This window comes from Camelus bactrianus, chromosome 3, assembly GCF_048773025.1.
Source record: "Camelus bactrianus isolate YW-2024 breed Bactrian camel chromosome 3, ASM4877302v1, whole genome shotgun sequence".
NCBI lineage: Eukaryota > Metazoa > Chordata > Mammalia > Artiodactyla > Camelidae > Camelus > Camelus bactrianus.
In genome coordinates, this window is record NC_133541.1 from 46597448 (window position 1) to 46616576 (window position 19129).

The 19129-nt window shown below is 42.5% G+C and overlaps 1 protein-coding gene across 2 annotated transcripts; it reads right to left on the minus strand.

Annotated features, from left to right (window-relative positions):
* Positions 1–3519: 3519 nt before the first annotated feature.
* Positions 3520–18136, minus strand: CD180 (CD180 molecule). Of its 2 annotated transcripts, XM_074359211.1 has the most exons (4): positions 17895–18136; positions 17165–17233; positions 8990–9156; positions 3520–5294 (listed from the first exon to the last, which is right to left on the minus strand). In XM_074359211.1, the coding sequence occupies exons 1-4, from the start codon at positions 17982–17984 to the stop codon at positions 3572–3574; spliced, it is 2049 nt and encodes a 682-aa protein (XP_074215312.1). In that variant the 5' UTR covers positions 17985–18136; the 3' UTR covers positions 3520–3571. The 2 variants fall into 2 exon arrangements, with proteins under 2 accessions (XP_074215312.1, XP_010947656.2); XM_010949354.3 differs by lacking the exon at positions 17165–17233.
* Between the last annotated feature and the right edge of the window lie 993 nt (positions 18137–19129).

Sequence of the window (19129 nt, forward strand, 5' to 3'; positions counted from 1 at the left end):
CCAAAGGTGAAGCTTCCTGCACAAGAGTGGGCCAGGTGTGTGGTGAGGCAGAGGGAGGTGCTGTCTCTAAGTTGGGAGGGCTGGCTGCCTGCCTTCAGGTCCTTAGAGGCCTTTCCAGGGGCCTTTTCTGGAGCAGCAGTTAGGAAGCTTCCTGGAGGAGCAGCTGCTCAGCATGGAGAGCCTGGACAAGGCAGCCAGGCCCACTTCTGTGTTAGGTCCCTCCTGGCCCCAAGACTCAACAAGAAAAGAAAGGCCTTGGTTACTGCCAGACTCAAGGCTAATAACAACCCAGCAGTGGCTCAGACTGGCCTTCTCAGAACGATGCCCACCATCCTAGGCCCCAGGAAGGAATAAAGGTGGCTGAAGAAGTGTGTCCCGCTGTCCTTTTATTTCCAGGTACTCTCTTTCTCATTTAACACACATCCTTAAATGACTGCCTTGCCAATGCTCCCTCAGGGAAGCCGAGGAAAACTGCCTTCCCAGGCACCTGTTTTCCCAAAGGCTGGTATTCAAGATAAGTAAAGCATTCACTGTGTGATGTTTCATGTCATCAGCAGAGCAGGGCTCTACTTGGCCCCTCTCACCAGGCCCAGGCCTCCTAGGGCTCAGAGGATTTTGATACCCATTCATCTCTGCCACCTCTCTGGGCTTTGAAGGAAGGAAGTCTTTGAGCCCAGGAGTTAGGAGTTAGCTGAAAATGGGGGAACAAGGTGTAAGATCTGGAACACTTGTCCCTGCTTCCAGAAATAAAAGAGACAGGAGATGGACACTTTGGAGTGAAACTGAGATAATGTGCCTGCTAATAGGCACTCGGTAAACTGGGGCCTGGTATGTAGCCGGGAACCCCCACTTCTCACCAGTCCTTAGGGTGGGGACAGGGTAGGTGAGTGAGGCACCCACCTTGGGCACCAAATTTAAGGGGGCACCCAAAAACTCAGTAGCAAAGATAAAAAATATTTTAATGCAACATTATAAAAAATCAAAACCGAGGTAGAATATCCACCATGAACAAAATACCAAAATGTTAGAGGCATGACTAGTCATCTCCTTTTTGCCTCAGGCTCTGATATGGTTCAGCGTGGCACTGTTATGCAGCCTGTTTAAAAATGTTGATATGCATCATGGATTTTTTTTTTTTTGCACTAATATAAAGTTTTAAAAATAATGGTTTGCCTTCATGACCGAGTTTTTGGTTCCCCCTTAAATTTCGTACCCAGAATGGGTGCCTCACTCCCCTCACTCTAGCCTGGGCTTGAGTTCATACCCAGGCACTTCTGAGAAAACCTGGACTCCTATGTAGTATACACCAAAAATCCCAAGACTTGCAAAGCATTTGCAGAAAGGTTTATGGCTTTCCATCACTATTCCCTTGTCTTTAGTAATTTTCCTAGGGGTACAGAGGTAAAGCTGAGTTGGTCCCCAAGTTTCCATTCTGTCCAGCTATTATTATGCCCTTGACCTAAGGGCTAATCAGTTCTGATTAGATGTTGATCAAGTTTTATTTTGATATCCAATCAGAATTTTATAGCTATAAGCTACTATCTCTGGCCTAAAACTGGTTGTAGAACTTAATCCAGGACTTAAAATGCAACACCTGAGTACAAGAGCTCAGCTCTCTTGCCCACCAATGCAGACTTCAGAATATCAAGCCTTTGTGCTTTGGGAAGAAGGCCTAAGGCATAACACTGCCAGCGTCTCTGTTCTCTTTCTCTCTCTGTGTTTAATGGTTCTGTCCCCTCTCCGTCGCAGGCACAATTTTTGCTGATACTCCCAGCTTCTCACTAAGCCAGCTGATGGTGCGCCCCGCAGGGAGTGCACAGGGGTGCTCTCTTTCTTCTGCTAGTTTTCATTGTGACGTTGAGGCGGGAAGCCCCATAAAAAGATCAGCAGGACCCGTAGGCAGGGCCGCTGCTCTCCTCCCAGCACCGTCCAGTTCCCTGGCCCAGAGGCTCTATCTCATTCTTTGCCTCTAAAGCGGCTAACTTACACCTAAAATTCTATTGGTTCCCTGACTCATTTCTGATTGGTTATTTCCTTCACTCCTGATTGGTTATTACTCTCACTTCTGATTGGTCCACTTCCCTAACTTCTGATTGGTCCATTTGTAGTATTTTATTTGCATGGAGCTCACTCCTGATTGGTTATTTCTCTCATTCCTGATTGGTCCATTCCCCTCACTCCTGATTGGTTATTTCTCTCTCTCCTGATTGGTCTATTTCTACAAAGCTTCTTCCTGGTTGGTCAACTTCTGTTATACTTTATTTGCATATGATGTTGCAAAGTGTAAAACCGGCAGCTTATAAAAGGCCTGTGAAACCTACAAATGCTGTCCAGAGCTTTAAGTGGTAACTCCTCTGGGCTTGCTGGCGTAATAAACCTGAGTTCTCTAATTTTCTGAGTGCTGCTTGGGCTCTCACTGAGCTGTAACACATTTTTGTGCAACATTCTGAGATTCCAACCACACCGGCCCCTTGAGCTGCAGGGATGGCAGAGCAACTGTCTGGAAGTCGGGAGCTCTGAAAGCGAACGAGGAGGCTCGCCACCCGACAGTATTCCGGGTCCTTCTTTGCGGAGGCGATTCAGTCTGAGCTGTAACACCAAGCTGTAACACATTTTTCCGCAGTAACGTGCTATCTCAATTGCTATCCCAGGTGAAAGGCTTTTGAGAGCTGGCCTGGGAACCAAACCACCATTTATCTCATGGTTCCTGTGGGAAAGAAGCTTGTAAGGACCAGACATTCAAGTGAGAAGAGCATCTGGCCCACAGCCCACCTATAAGTTAGGATCTGAAACAGAATAAGAACATCAGGTAGGTAGAAAGAACCTCCCTGGTTCTGACGTGAGGGCGGCCAGTGTAACAAAACTCCTAAACCTTAGGGGAGGGACAGCCTGGCAGGGGTGGGTGGTTTTTTCTTGTTGTTTTTGTCTTTCGGAGCTATTTGTACCTTAGCAGCAGCAGCATTGTAGAAACCTTAGAGACTTAAGGATTAAAGAGGTTAATGAAATGAATTTGATGGCAAGGTTCATTTCTCAGTCTTTTTTACATTCATTGTGTTTTCCCTTTTTTCTTTAAAATAAGTGTTGGTACTTTATCCCCAACTTATTTCCCAAGTGACTACTGAGAGCAAAGACCTGAGCACAGTTCCCCAGCTGTGGGACAGGGAGCTGGGGAGCTGGGGTCCTCAGCCCGGCCAAGTGGTGGGAGTTGATGGTGTCCTTTTAGGGTCAGGGTGGGAGGTGACTCTCCTTTGAAAGATGCCCATGAGTGGAAGGGATGGCCTCCTGATGGGTTACTCTCCTGACCTTTCCCTGGCAGGGGTCCTCCTCAGCTTCTGCTCACCTTCCATGTGAGGAAATGGCTGTGTGTCTCTCATGGCTGCATCTGGCCCTCTGACCCTACTTAGTTTACCTTCCCTGGAGATTCATTAGCGCAGGGACTCAGAAAAGCACAGTGAAACCTTGCCCGGCTCCAGGAAGCCGTCTGAAAAGTCTAATCACTAACAGACAACAGTTCCTCTATTGAGGGCAATTTTGCTAAACATTTATTTGCCATCTCTAGAAACTTTCAGCACTAAATGTGCTGGTATTTCCACCTAAGAATAGACTTACCTGAAAAAATGAGCAGAATTATAAGCAAGAATACAAATACCATAAGAAAGAAAATGCCCACTCTTGTAATCCCACAGGACAGTTTGACATCAGACAGCTTAACTCCCCTTAAAAATGGAGGGCTTGCGCACATGGTCTCCCCTAAGCCCTCAAGTTTTTGCAAGTTTTCTTGGTACCACGTTATGAAATGAATATTTGAGCAAGTGCAGTCCAGGGGATTGTGACCTAAATTAATGGTGCTCTGCTGAGACAAGATGAGGAGGAGACGGGGTGGGATGATGTGAATGTTATTGGCGGCCAGATTAAGGTAGGTCCCCTTAAGATGGCTAAGAGCGTCAATGCAATCACCTGTCAGGCGGTTGTGACTTAAGTCTAAGTGGCTCATTTTCCCAAGATTGTGGAATGCTTGCTGGTCTATGGAGAGGAGATCACAGGAGGATAAAATTAGAGTCTCCAAGCTGCCCACTGGCTGAAGTAGGTTGGTCTTTGAGAGGCTCCCATCTTGAAAGTTGTTCCCATGTAAATTCAGATGCCGGAGATCCAGCAGGCCTGCTAGAAGGTGCTCATTGCTGGTATCAAGGAGGCAGTTAGAGAGATTCAGAACCTGCAGGAGATGGAGGTTTTGGAAAGGACTTTGTGGAGCACTAACATGCAGATGGGTAAATGCCAAATCCAGGAGTTCCAGCCGAGGGCATTCTTTGAACGCCTGATCCTGGAGACCAAGGGGCTCATTGTAGCTCAGATTTAAGTGTTGCAGTTGGGACAGGTTTTGGAGTTGCAGGTTGCAACAGTCAGGAGCCTCAATATCACTATGGCTTAAATCAAGTTTCCGAAGATTTTCTAGTTTTTCCAAACACCTAGTACCGAGGTCAAGTTTCCTCGTGTTGCCTTTGATATAGAGGTCTGTAAGGGATGGGAAACTGGCAGCACTGATCTGACACAATTGCTCAAAACTGTTTGCACTGAGAATTAATTTCCTGAGAGAGCTCATACCCTCTAGCCCAGAAGGTAACTCTCGCAAGTGAGTTGCCGTCAGGTCCAACTCCCGGAGTCCAGTGAAGCACTGAAACGTGGAAGGTGAAAAGCCAGAGAAATGGTGCTTCTGTAGATTGATGCTCTCAACAGACATTTCACAGAGTCCCTCAAGCATGGCTGAAGTGAGGTCTTGGTCATCAGTGTCCTCAAATGTCCCCAGCCAAAGAGACTGAATAGTAGAGTTCTGTAGACCTTTTAATATGACAGATAAGTCTAGAGTCCCTCCAAATTTCAAACTTTGAAAGATTTTTGAATTGAAAGCCCCAGGCTCAATGCCTTTAATGTCATTGCCATTGAAATTAAGGTTAGTGACCTGTTCCAAAGCATTTATGTCTTTACTAGAGATGTAGTGTATAGCATTATTCTGAAAATCCATGACTTTCAGATTCTGTGTTGGAAAGTTTTCTGGGAGATTAATGGAGGAAATATGATTGCTTCCAAGATGCAAACTCTCCAAGTTTCCCAGATTGTGCACTGGGATAAACTCAAGATTGGATATTCCTGTTTGGGTTAAGAAAAGATGCTTCAGTGACATAGGCCCATTCAGTGATGTTTCTGCCATGAATATGAGGGGATTTCCAGTTAACACGATGGTGTTCAGTTGATGGTGGTTTTGAAAAGTATCTTCATGTACCCAGTTAATATGACACCTTAAAAAGATAATAGTATTTGATAACAACTAATTAGGAAAAAGAAAAACTATCACAGTGACCTATATTAAAAAGCCATCTTTTGTGTACAGTAAAACCAGTATACATTATTATTCCAAGTGAAAGATAAAAAGCTTTCGTTAGTACCTGTAGATGGGGTTCTGAATTAATGACTAGCCTCAGATGTGAACCCTTTGATTTAGAATTTTTTCCAGATATTATAGGTTGAACTCTCACAGGTTTGTGTATAAGATAATTAGTGGTTTGTAGGCAAAATCAAACTATAATTTACTATTATAAGTAATATAAACTATGTCATATATAATGCACAGTATATAACATATGATGTGTAAATAAGAATCTTTGCCATCCTAGACAAGTCACAACTTTTCTCAAGCTCTGTTTTTTCACCTATAAAGTATAGCAACCATGATTACTTTGTAAATGGTTATGATTCAAATGATACATAAGAAAATGCTCCAGTGAAATATGGAACCCTAGAGGTTCAGAGAAACCCATCCTGGTGTTGCAGATAAAAATACTGGATTACACACATAGAGCCACATACACACATACACACACAGAGCTCCCCTGGAGGTTAATAAGGGAATTGCTTAGAAGTGCATTGTCAAAAGGAAGCTTGAATCCATAGAACCAAGCAATCTCTGGAGCTAGTTTTGTCATATCTGCCAATCCTTCCTGGCCTAGAGATTGGGTTTTAATAAGCCACATGGACCAGTGCAGGAGACAATGGTTGGGAATAGCATCAGAGGTCTTATCAAAAACCTGCAAACAACAGAGACCCTCAGGGGATCCTTTCAATGGGTGACTTAAAAAAAAAAGAAAACTTACAGAGAGACTTTGAAGATATGTGTTTGTCTTGGCCTTGGCTCTGGGTAGAAGAACAACAAAACAACAAGAAAAATCTCCTATGAGATTCCCTAAGCGTAAACTTCCACCTATGAGGATTGTAGCCTGAATTTATGCTACCTCTGTGGACCACCCAAAAGAAACCCCGGTGAAAAATTTAGCTTAAAGTGGTGCCAGAATGGTAGTGACTTCAGGTAACTGGCAGAAGTAAATAGAAACCTTTTCTGGAGTGATCTACTTACTTAAGCAATTTTTCTTTTTTACAAGGAAAACTTCCAAATTTACATAAAAGTAAAGAGAATAGTATAATGAACGTTCATGTACCTATCACCCAGGTGCAACAGTTCTCACAATTTTGCCACACATGCTGCTTTGAATCATCTAATCCCACTTACCTCTCCTGAGTTATTTTAAGTCAAATCCTAGACATCCATATGTATGTCAGTGTGCATTTCCAAAAAATATATAGGCTTGTTTTCTGTAGTCATGATGCCATTGTCACACACAATAATGTTAATAATTTATTGGTATTATCTAGTTTCAGGAAAATTTTTTAAACAAAAATTTACACAAAGTTCCACAAGATAAATGAGCTCAAAATAAAAATTCACTAAACATATAAGGAAAACACATTAGCCAAAATGAGGAAAAGAAAAAAAAAAAGTTCCACCAGAATCAGATTAAAAAAGGCAACAGATGCCAGAATTATCAGATTTGTCTGATAATGTATATATGCTATATAAAAAAATATGATATAACTGATATATATTATCAGAATACATAATAAATATACTTATGTCAAACATGTTTAATATGTTTAAGGGAAACAATAAGAACCAAAAGTATAATAAAGGAAAAAATATTAAAATGGATCTAATATTTGTGTAAAATTTTAAAGAATCATTGAAACTTCTTGAAATGAAAAGTTAATAATTGAAATGGTTTATACAGATTAGAGATGGCTGAGGAGGATATTAACTGGTTAGAAGTAAATAGGAAAAAATTAATTAGAATGTAGTCCAAAAAACCAAAGAGATGGAAAACAAGAAAGAGATAAAACATATAAAGGACAGATTAGAAAATGCAATATAAGTTTAACCATAGATCCAAAGGAGATACAAATGGAAGCAAATTGAAGTTCAGATGGATAATGGCTAGAATATTTCAGAATTGATGAAAGACACCAATCTCAGAGTCAGGGAGCCTGACAATCTACACAGTGCATCACTGTGATATTAACAGAATTCCACGGACAAAGAGAAGCTATTGAAAACTTCAGGAGAAGAAAAGACAGATCACCAATATGTGAACAATGATTAGACAGATAGATGACCACCCAACAGCAAAGATGGAAGACTGAAAGGATAGTTTGGAAGGACCGGATTAAAAATAACTGTCAGCCTGGAGCCATATGCCAGAAAATGCTATCTTTCAAGAATCAAAGTGAAATAAAGATATTTTCAGGGGGGGAAAAAAAAACTGAGGGAGTTGATTACTAACAGACACTCACCAAAGAAATGTCTAAGGAGGTGCTTTAGGAAAAAGAAAAATGATTCCAGACAGGAAGGTCTAAAAAGCAAGACGGAAGGATGGGATAGAAAGGGCACAGAAAGCAAGCTGGGAAAGCTAAAGGAACAATGGCCGGGTCAAGTAGTAAAAGCAGTGTCTCTGTTGTGACCAGATAGAAGGCGGGGAGGGGAGCAGTGGAGGAAGGTTTTAGAAAGTACAAGGTCCTATTTTTATCACTTTTTGAAAATAGCGGAAGAGGAAACTTAAGAGTCTTCAGCTAGAAAAGCTCAGCACTTCTTAAAAATGTGGTCAAACTCATTTCATCTGAAAATGAGAAATGGCAAGAGAGGGAAAGTCAGTTTCTTTGGGGCAAACTAGGTAGGTAGCAGAATGACCTGAAAGGGCAAGGCTCACTCTCAGTTGTGTCTAACTGAGTCTTGGCTGGGGAGGTGGCCGGGGGTCATTTGGGGGACTCTGGACTGGCAGTCAGGAGAGCAGAGTCCCAGTTTCCTTCCTTCATGACCTTCAACTCACAAAATCTGCTGGAGCCTCTGTTAGGAGGAGATTTTGTGGCAGCATTCACCCTGGCTACCTCCCAGTGGGGGTTACACAGACAAAGTGGCTCTATGGAGGTGAATGCTTTCCTGCCCTGCAGAAGCTTAAGTTGAAGGACCAGAGCAGAAGAAATAGAGATGCTGCAAGGGGTGCAGACCTCATCCACATGCAGCACCCTATCCCCCCTTACATATGGTCATGCATGCGTGCATACACACACACACACACACACACCCTGCCTTTCCCTTTTGCTCTCTTCCCTTATTTTCTTGTGATACTTCTGCCCACTGATTAACAAGCACTAGTTCAGCATTTAGAATACTAAGTCTGCCTCTAAAACCAAGTAATGAAACTCTTTTCCCAATTTTGGGGGGGAAAAATAGATGATACATATTTCTCCTGTAAAGTTTTCCTAAAATGCCACATCCATTAATATTCAACTATGCTAAAATGTAGTATGATGTGGCATCTGATTTAGTACAAGATTTATTTTCAATTTTGTTACTGATATTCTATAGAATTTCTTAAGCAGCACTGCCAACACAGTCCAGTTTGAGAACAATCCACTTTCCTCTCCGTTGACTGGCACTTATTTAAATTATATTTTACCTGCCTAAAAATATTTAATGGGAAAGGGTAAACATGCAGAAAAAGCAGGTTGTCCCTGTGGCCCAAAAGAAAGTGCTGGAAACAATTTGAGTGCAAGTCGTGTTTTCACTTAAGTAAAACATCAAGCACACACAAAGATTTAGGATACATACCTGGTCAAATCCAAAAAGATAAGATTTATGAGTCTGCTGAAGGTTGTATTTTGAACTGTAGGTAAGAAATTAAAGCCAAATTCCAAAAATTCTGTTGTATTTGGTAGAGTGTCAGGAATTTCTTTGAGACCTAAATTTTCACAGTTATATGTTCTGCTGGCTTCTTTCTGATGAGAGAAAAAACATAAATTTATATCAAAGAGTAATTTGATTGGCTAACTATCAAAATTACATGTTTTATTCTTTGAGCAGCAATCCCACTTCTAGGAATCTTTACCAATCTAGGAATCTTTACCAAATATAAAACTGGGAAAACACAAAATGACTTATGCATAGCACTATTCATTTTAGTAGTTTTTGAAATAACAAAAGATTGACAATAACCAGATTATCTATCCATATAGGACTAGTTGAACAAAATGTGGTACATTCACAAAATGGAACCCTCCGCAGCTGAAAAAGGAGTAAATACCATCTCCACACACTGCTATGGAGTGATATGCAGGTTTATTCTGAGGTGAAAAAAGCAAGGTGCAGAATGTCTATTACTGTATATAGTATACAGTACGTAAGAAAGGTACGTGTGTGTTTTCTTATATTTGGAAAAAGAAACTGGGGAAAAACTCCGAACTGGTTATATTTAGGGAAAGGAAGGAGCCAGAGAGAAGGATAGGGATGGAAATAAGACTTCTCTGAATGTACTTTGTTTTACAGTTTTGATTTTGGTTGCATGGAAATGTTTTCCTTCACTTCAAAACAAATAAATCAACTCTAGATTAGCTTCAACAAAAGAAGACAATCAGATAGTACACACTTTCTGATGTGATGCCGTATAATGTACATAGCACTACCTGTGAGGTATTGCCAAAAAAAAAAAAAAAAAAGATTAACCTTGAATCCAATCAAGAAAAAAAAAAAAGAATGTAAACAAGATTAGCTCACAAAACAAGGCATGCACCCACAGTGAATCCAATAAGTATGATGTGGGCTGATTTTCTTTCATGTCTCCAAACTGCTATATCACTATCTAACCTGTGATTACACTTGGGAAAACTGATTAAGTTTTAAAATTCTTATACCTAAAAAAAAAAAAAAAGACTTTGGGCCTAACTTTCAGTCTACCTGTGAAGGTAGCAGTCAGCCAAACGCAGAAGGTGGGACAGTCTATGGAATAACAGACTTTGTTTTGTCAACATGTGAATGATGTTGGTAGAAGTGGAGAATGAGGGGGTGGGACAAGAGAGGAGCTGCTCTTATAAAGAGAGAGAGGTATACAAGCTACCGAAGAGACATGAGCAACAGATAATAGAGTAGCCCTTGTTTAGATTTTAATTCAAATAAAGCGTTTGGGAAAAGACATTTTATAGACCATCAGGGAATTTTAAACGAGGACAGAATATTAGAGAATATTAAGGAATTGTGAATTTTGTCAATAATAGTGACCTCGCAATAATGTAAGAGAAATGATCTTGTTTTGAGTTGCATTTTGAAGTAGTTAGAGGCAAAATGACACAGTGCTCGGGATTTGCTTTAAAATACTCTGGCAAAAGGAGAGGGAGTGGAGAGATGAAACTGGTAGGCAAAATGTTGGTGATTATTGAATGTGGGATGATATACACAAGATTCCTTGTAACTAACTGCTTTTGTGTATATTTAGAAATGTTCTTAATACAATGTTAGGAAAAAACAAAAAGAAAAAAAAAACTAGCAGTGTGGCCCAGACCTTAGGTCACAAGGTCTTGTGATCTTGAAGCCTGACTCGGTTTTGGATCTCTGGAAATGCAGGCTGTGGATACCAGACCCACCATTTGGGCACAGCCCTGCACATAAATTCAGAGGAATTTATCATCCTGGGTCCCAGGAAAGTCACGTATTCTGGTATCTGCCAAACACTGTTTGCAAGATTCCCTAACTCAAGTTATAGATCTTGGACTAATTAGGTAAAAACAGAAAGGGGCTAGGTAGAAGCCTATAGAATTGTGGGCTCATAATTCATCTGGATGATGCCTTAGGATAAAGGATAGTGGGGTGAATATGAAGGCCTGATGAGGTATATTTTGCATGGGGAGACTCCTAGGATAGACAGAAATAATCTCCAAGAAAAGTACACTTGAGACACAAAGAAGACTGACACCCCAGAGCCATGGGCTACTTCTCAGATCATCTCAGGCTCCATGTGATTTCACCCAGCCTCTCAGGCCTTCTTTTCTCCTGGCCACACAGTGGTCTCACTAGAGGCTCCACTGAGACTGCAGGGTCTAGGAAAGACCAGCCCCATCAAACGCTAAATCAGTAGCTTTCCTCATGCTAAGTTGCAAACAGGTCTCATTAGCTGAAAACGGAAGACCACACACATCTGCCTTTGCTCTGAAGTGTGACATTTTGAGAGGTGTCGCCATCTGAATTGCTTTTTGCTTTTTCCACTCCAACTTCTGCTTAGCTTGGCACTTTTTTGTAGCTACAGTGAACATGCTCATTTACAGGAAATCACTGGTTTTCTTCTATATTGTGACAGTATTAGGAAAGTCACTAATGAAAATGTCATACTTACATTTTCTTGTAATTCATCCTTTGTTTCATAGACCCAAAGTCCTCAGGGCACTGCCACAAATCCACATAATGTCCTTGACATGCACATTTTGCATTTAAAACTTTTACTTAACTGACTGGTAGGGGAAAACAGTTGCTGTTGGGCCCCTCTTCGGTGCCCACGAACATGGAAGACCCAGAGGCAAAATGTATGTGTAGCTGCTAAGGTACAGATTAGTTTGAGGAGACATTTTTCTTTTTTGGTCTCCATTGATTTAAGAAATGTCATACACATGTGGAGAAAGGGGGCCTTTCCTCAATTTGTCTCACTCTGTTCTGGCCCTACAGGAACAGGCTCAACATTGACAGTTCCCTCCTTTGCCAGAATATGAAAATGCCCATGACATCTAAATTACTTCTCTTGTGTGCTTTACTAAGTAAGCACTTTATTACATTAATGTGATTCCCAAAGTTGGAAGGGAGCAGGAGCTCTCCTGAGTCAGTGACCTGAGGGAGCGCCTAGCAAATGGAAAGGCAGGGAAATGAAGTAGCTCAGTTTCAACCCAGTGAAAACCCCGGGAACCAGTGCATAACCCTCCCTAGGGGTGCTGAGAAGTCCACCGTGAGCCTGGGTCACAACATTCGATAATCTCCAGTTAGCTAATCTGCAGTGAACTCTCTGCCCTTGATTCCTAAAGAAAGAGGCAAATGACAAGAATCGGAGCTCATAAGAAAATTTGAAAACCACATGCATTTCAGAGACTGTCCTGGGCTGGTCTCCTTTGGCACTCACACTCCTGTGTAATTGTTGCATTTAGTTTCCAGGTCTCTTTAGTCTTCTTTCATCTGAGCTGATTCTTCAGCCTCTCATTACCTTTCCTGACATTAATTTACTTTTTTCAGAATCTAGGCTCAGAGTTTGCAGAATATCCATCATTTGGCGTTTGTATGTTTCCTCATGATTTGATTAAGGTTATACGTTTTGTGCAGCACCATATCAGGGAGATGGTGTCTTTCTCGCTGTCAGGATTCACAGTAAAACTTTCTGAGGGCAAGTTCTGATAGCATAGCACAGCGTTCCCGGACAGCAGAATGGTAATGTAACGGAGCTGGAGAGGGTGGTGTAGAAGAGGACTGCTGGGTCCCAACTGTGTGACTGCTGCTATTGGCACAGGGCTGGGCTGGCAGCCAAAACTATGTGTTTAGTTGCTTTTCCAGGCAGAAACCCACCACCACTTTCGCAGCCCCTGCGGTTTCTCTGAGCCCCACGTGATCACTTCCTATAGCCCCAGGTTTCTTCACTAGACCTCAGTCTGAGGTCAGTTTCCTGAGTCACTTTCTCACTCTTCTGCTTTGGCTGGTTCCATCCCAGGCAGGACCCTTCTGGATGAGAACTTACGCAGCCAGCAGGCGTGAGGCAAAGCCACACGGTATTCCCAATAGCTGCCCCAGGCCCACCCCCATTCTAAGTCGTGGGCATTTGCTCAGAACCTGTGGTGCCCTGGGACCTGTGCCAGTCCCTTTGTCTCCAGCTCCAGCTCCGAGCTGTGCCTTTCTACAGAGCAGGACTCCCAAGTGCTGCATCTGTGTCTGCAATCCCTCTTCCCTCCAGGTATTCATTTGCATTTTTTCAATCAGGATCTGATTTTGCTCCTTTCTGCTGTCTCTAACTCTCTGCCATCCCACAGTATTTTCTCTCCTCACAAGGGTTGAAATCATTTTCTAATTTAGAACCCTGTGAGTTTAACGCAAGTGCTGATTCCCACCTGTTCTGATGTCTCCTCTGCACTTGGCTCACATAGCAACCAGCTCCCCCAAGCACAAGGAGTCTGGGACACTGAACCCCAACCCTCCCTCATTAATTACTCTTCTATCCAGAGCTAGCAATTTGACTGAGCCAAGTCCCAGAGTAACAATTACTCTCTGAAAATAAAACGCTCCCAAGAGATCACAGCTCTAAAACTTTGTTTCAATCTCACTCCTCCAAGCAAAGGGCATTCCAATTATATACGGTTCATTTTCTGTGTGTCTTGAGGCAAATGGCTGGGGTTCAAATCCCAGCTCTCAACCACGGACCTGTGTTCTCTGAGCCTCATTTTTTGCCTAACTGTAGATTGAGGATAATAACCCCTCTTGCCAGGCCAGCTCTGAGAATTCTGAGATAAGGTACGTCAAGCACTCACAAGATAAATTAGCATTGCACTGGGTCTTCACAGCATCCCTGTCATTGTCTCAAGCTATTGGGAAGCCCTTGTATCCATGAACTCGGAGTTTTCTTAAACAGAGTTCTACTAAGTACTCTCTCCTACTGAGGCCTGAAGGACTGTCTCCTACCATGGTTTTGAGAAGAGAGGATAGCCAAGTTGAGCTCATTTGAAATGAGGAGGCCTGCCTACACGTCCAAGTAATTATTCAAGAATACATCTAAAATGTTACCAGAATCCAATCACAGAACGCTGAATTCCAGCTACACTTTGCATATTTGTCAGCCTCCAAAAACTTGGTCAAAGGTCTAATTTTGTTACTTATGTTACACACACACACTTAATAATTAATAATGAAAGGTTCTATGTGGAGTGTTTATGGGTGTTAATTGTAAGACTTCTAATATATTTTAGAATTTGTCTAAGTTTGAAATGTTTTTCAAACAAAAAGGTTTATTAACAAAATTTATCCTGACTCATACCTCACAGCATATGCAAAAAGCAATTCCAGATGGACTATGAATTTAAATGTGAAATCTAGAAATGAACATAAAGACAAAACAATAAAACTTCCAGAATAAAACATATGATAATATCTTCATGGCCTTGGGGTAGGCAAACATTTCTTAAACAGAACAGAAAGGCACCAAAAGTAAAGGAACAATGATAAATTAAGCTGCATTAAAATTAAGGACTTCAATTCCTTTAAAAAAATATTGTTAGAAGAGTGAAAAGGCAAGCCATGGGGTAGGAGGAGATATTTGCAACCTAATAAAGGACTTGTATCCAGAATACATAAAGCACCACTACAAATCAAAAAAAAAAAAAAAAAAAAAAAAAAAAAAAAAGACAGACAAACCAAGAGAAGATGGCAAAGGACTTGAAAAGGCACTTCACATACACAGACACATGAAAAGATACACAAATGACCAAGAAAAGTACGAAAATGTACTCAATTTAATTATTAATCAGGAAAAAAAAAATTAAATCCCAGTGAAATATCCCTACCCATCTATCAGAATGGCTTGTGTTCAACAAAAAATAGCAAATGTATATGAGGCTGTGGGCCAATCAGAACTCATACACATGGCTGATGAGAAGAGATAGGTCCCGAAACTTTGAAAAACTGTTTTGCAATATCTACTAAAGTTACAGGTCTATATACCCTATGAGCAAATAAATCTATTCAGATAAACACCTAATAAATGTTTGTTCATTTGTTTACTAAAGACATAGATAAGAATGTCCAAAGCAATAGCATTCATAATAGCCAAAAAATTGAAAACAGTGCAAATGTCCACTAACAACAGAATGGATAAATCAACAGTTTTTCACTAATACAACAGAATACCATTCCATGATGAAAATGAACACATGATCGCTGCACATGACGTCATTGATAAATTTCATGAGTCTGATATTGAGCGAAAGAAGCCAGACACAAAAGAATACATGCTGTATGTTCCCATGTATATGAAATTCAAACGGAGGCAAAATTAATTGAGGGTGATAGAAGTTCGAGTACTGGGTGCTCGTGGGGGCTCGTGACCAGGAGGAGACATGAGAGGGCTTCTGAGGTGCTGAGAATGTTCTGTTTCTCAGTCCATATGCTGCTTACATGGATGTGGTCACTTAGAACTCACTGAACTCTATGCTTAGGATTGGTGAACTTTTCTGTGTGTCTGTTTTACTTCAATAAATAGTTTACTGAACTCAAAACAAGGAAAACAAAACAGAAACCTTGTTTTCAGGGTAGGGCCTGATAAGCTCGTGGTAGTTACATGAACGTATGTTCAGTATGTGGTTAATTTTACTTAAACTGGGGGAGGGGAGAATGAATGAGGAAAGGAAAGCAAGGGGAAGGGGTGGGAAAACTGGGGTGATTTTTCACCTGAAAAAGGGCCAAGCCCTTAAATCAGAAGCTTTCTCTCCCACCACTTTGACTTTATCCTTCTTGCCTGAAGCCCAGAATTTCTTTACCTTCAGGAACAAGTTTATCTCCCAGTTCCCTCCCTACTATTCACATAGAAGTGATAGCTCGATAAACAGCTGTCATGAACTCAAACACAATGGAAGATGTAAAGGAAAATAAAGATCCAATATTAATTAAATTGTTCTTAAGGCATTTAAAATCAGAGTCGTTTCAGAGGGCGGGCTGCAGGGAGGGTATTATATTGGAGGGTTTCAGTCTCACTTGACTTCTCCAGAAAGGAAATCTCTCACTGTAGCATACATAGGCCAGACCTGGGGTTCCTGGGACACTTGGCACTACTCCTGCCACCTGAATAGCATGGAAGTCCTCTGAACAGGCAGCAAAAGGGCTAGGGTGCTCTCCATGCCTCTTCCTCCTTCCCTCTGCTAAAGCAGGAACCATTTGCGAAAAAAGAACTGGTAACTCTGGGGCCTGGTGCCCTCAGTAGGAAGCTAGACTAGTCCAATATTTCCAGGGCTTTCCAAAGTCTCCCAGGAATAAGGGCGCTCGTGGACTTTGGAAGGGATGTACAGACTTTGCTGCAATGCAGGGATTTAAGACATGAACTGGTAGACTTGAGAGTAGGGTGTTTAAAACAGATTGCTTCCCAATAAGTTGGAATTTAATGGTAATATTATTCCATTTGAGGATGTTGCCAGAAGGTGGATGGCATAACATACCTCATAACTGAGGGGGTGGTGTCTCCACTCCTACCCTCTTACATGTCAGCTCCAGGCCTGTGTGAAATTGATTTTTCACCCTGAATGATGAGGATACCGCCTTCTGGGGCTGATGAAAACCTTTCATTTGCCCACTTCTGTTGTGGGCTGACTTGTGTCCCCCTAAAATTCATTCGCTGAAGTCTTAGCCACAGGACCTCAGAATGAGAGTTTGTTTGGAGATAGGGTCTTCAAAGAGGTAATTAAGCTAAAATGAGGTCATTAGGGGGGCCCTAATCCAATATGACTGGTGTCTTTATAAGAAGAATAAATTTAGACACAGATATGTACAAAGGGGAGAGAATGTGAAGACACAGGGAGAAGAAGAAGGCCATTAACAAGCCAAGGAGGAAGGCCTCAGAAGAAGCTAAACTTGCCAACCCCTTGATCTTGAACTTCCAGCCCTCAGAATTGTATGAAAATAAGTTTCTGTTGTTGAAGCTGCCTAGTTTGTGGTACTTTGTTATAGCAGCCTAAGCAAATGAACATAACTTTCCAGCCTTCGTTTCCCCTGGATATTGTGCCTCTTCTCGGTCTGAGTGTGCATCCTGATTCCAATTGAATACAAGGTTCTGTTGCTTTCTGCTTCTAGGCCTTATTTCAGCCCTGGCTTTGATTCTTGCTCTTATCTGGCAGGTCCTTGCCCCACTCTCCCTTATTCTCCCAACCCTTGTTCCTAAGCACTGCCTTTCTCCATCATGTTACTCCTGCCTCTTTCATCATTCATCCCCAACCTAGGAACGCAACCTACCCAGCCACCAAGACTGATGGTCCTTCCTGTCCATAGCTCTTGTTCGATAGGCCACATGGTACTGGACACCTGTTGGGATCAGAGGTAGCGGGAGGAAGATGGCAAGGAAAGTAGCCCATTTCCTTTCTCTCTCTCGCCACCCTCTCCAAGAACTTCCCACAGGTTGATAAATACTGTTGTGGTCCAAAACAGAAGGTGCGACTTGGCTCTATTCTCAGATGTTACTCCTGTGGGTTAGTGAAACAGATGGAGGGCTGTCCAATTCAAGGAGAAAGCCAGATTTGTTCAGAGTGCTTTTTATATGCTCTAAAACCTGGCACAGATGGTCTTTACTAATCTCCATCCTGAATGCCAGGAAACTGGAGGACTCTTTGGGGAAGTGGCCATGTGCTGGGAGGTTGGACAAATAGCTCCTGCACACTAGGAAGCAGGTTTGGAGGTCTGCTCTTTGCCCTGGGACCCGTTGACATCTTATGTCCTTACTGGGATGATTTGGGGGGAATTTGCCTAGGAAAACAGCTCTCACTTCTTTCTACTAAGAATCTTTGAGATCATCACCCCAGCTGAGCACTTTGGTTTCTCTTTCACAGTAAAGAAAAACTTCTACACACCTCGTTGCCCTTTGAAAGACAGTGGATATTGGAATGCCAAGGCTCAGATGGGGCTGCATGCTGAATCTTAACATTTCCAGGCAGTTTAATCTGGACAAAGACAAATAGTTCGGACTCACCTCAGTGCACATTGGATCTAAGAAGGTGATGACTTTACAGTTGGCAGAAAACAGCACCGCCAGCAGGAAGCAGCCGGCACAGGGAGCCATTGCAGGACCAGTGCAGCCCAGCTTGGTAGGTTAGTTAATGCCAGAGCTAAGAAATCCAGTCAAGCTATGATGGCCTCAGTAATTTGGCAGCCAGAGAGGTGCACAGGAGAATGATCTGGGAACAAAAACTGCTGCTGACTGCTCAGCGTTGGGTGGCCCTGTGCTACAAAAAAAGGGAAGTCCCTTTTGCATAGTACCCATTCTTGCTCAAAATAGCTGCGGACCCAGCCCCAGAATGGCCCAATGCATTTCCTGGTAAACACGAATCGGTTATGCAGCCCACTTGGGCTGGTCACATGGACTCTCCGGGTGATGGTTCCCAGTCACTCTGGACAAACTCTTAAAGTTTGTCCAGATCCAACAGCCGCCGGTCCCTTTGCACGAGAACGGCTCTGGGAGCAGGAGGCTGTCCTCACAGAGGAGGCCATCTTGTTAGTTATCCTAGGGGAGGGGCCTGGCACACTGGAAGGGCAGAGCACTCTGTGGGGGTGGATGGAAGGACTGAGCCCTGCGCTGGCACCCGCTGGAGCTGGGTACTAGAGCAAGAGGGAACAGGGTCACCCCAGAAGGGGAGTGGAGCTGCCCCTTGTGCCTCTGCTGCTGCCTTGGCCACCTCCACAGTATGCACCCCTGGTCTTGGTACAGGAGAAGGACAAGTCCTTCCCGTGACCTTGTCATTCAGGGCTGCTAAAGCAGCTGGAGTGGAATCCCTTCTGGTTCCCTCCCAAGGTGACCCAGGGAAGTAGAGGACACTGCCATAAGCAGAGCAGTCTTGCTAAGGGTGAGTAGAGTTAAGGATGTCAGCCTTGGCTCTATTTCTTCTTAGAAAGAGCTTTGAAACAGGATTGCAACTACCCTCACTGTGATGCAAAATGTGATAGTGATTAAAGAAGGTTAAAGTTGATGCATGCCTCACTGGACTGAATTTTAGCCACCTCAGACATTGTCTATTCTCCAACCCTTTGGCCTATAGGAGATACTTGGCATTAATGCCCTCCCATTCCATTTCCAAGAGCCAGTTCTTAACATCACCGTTCATGATGTCTTGAGATACTACTCCTACCACCACGACTGCATTACTACCGTGAATACAATCATTATAGTAGCTACCATTTACTGAGCACACACTGTGTGTCAAACTCTGG

What these genes read in the sequence shown, in the direction of transcription:
- CD180 (XM_074359211.1), bottom strand. Translation starts at nt 17,984, where the DNA reads ATGGCTCCCTGTGCCGGCTGCTTCCTGCTGGCGGTGCTGTTTTCTGCC. An exon ending in TAGATCCAATGTGCACTGAG is followed by an intron (nt 17,234 to 17,894) that starts GTGAGTCCGAAC and finishes TGATCCCAACAG; the next exon opens with GTGTCCAGTACCATGTGGCC. An exon ending in CCATCAGTCTTGGTGGCTGG is followed by an intron (nt 9,157 to 17,164) that starts GTAGGTTGCGTT and finishes TTCTCTCATCAG; the next exon opens with AAAGAAGCCAGCAGAACATA.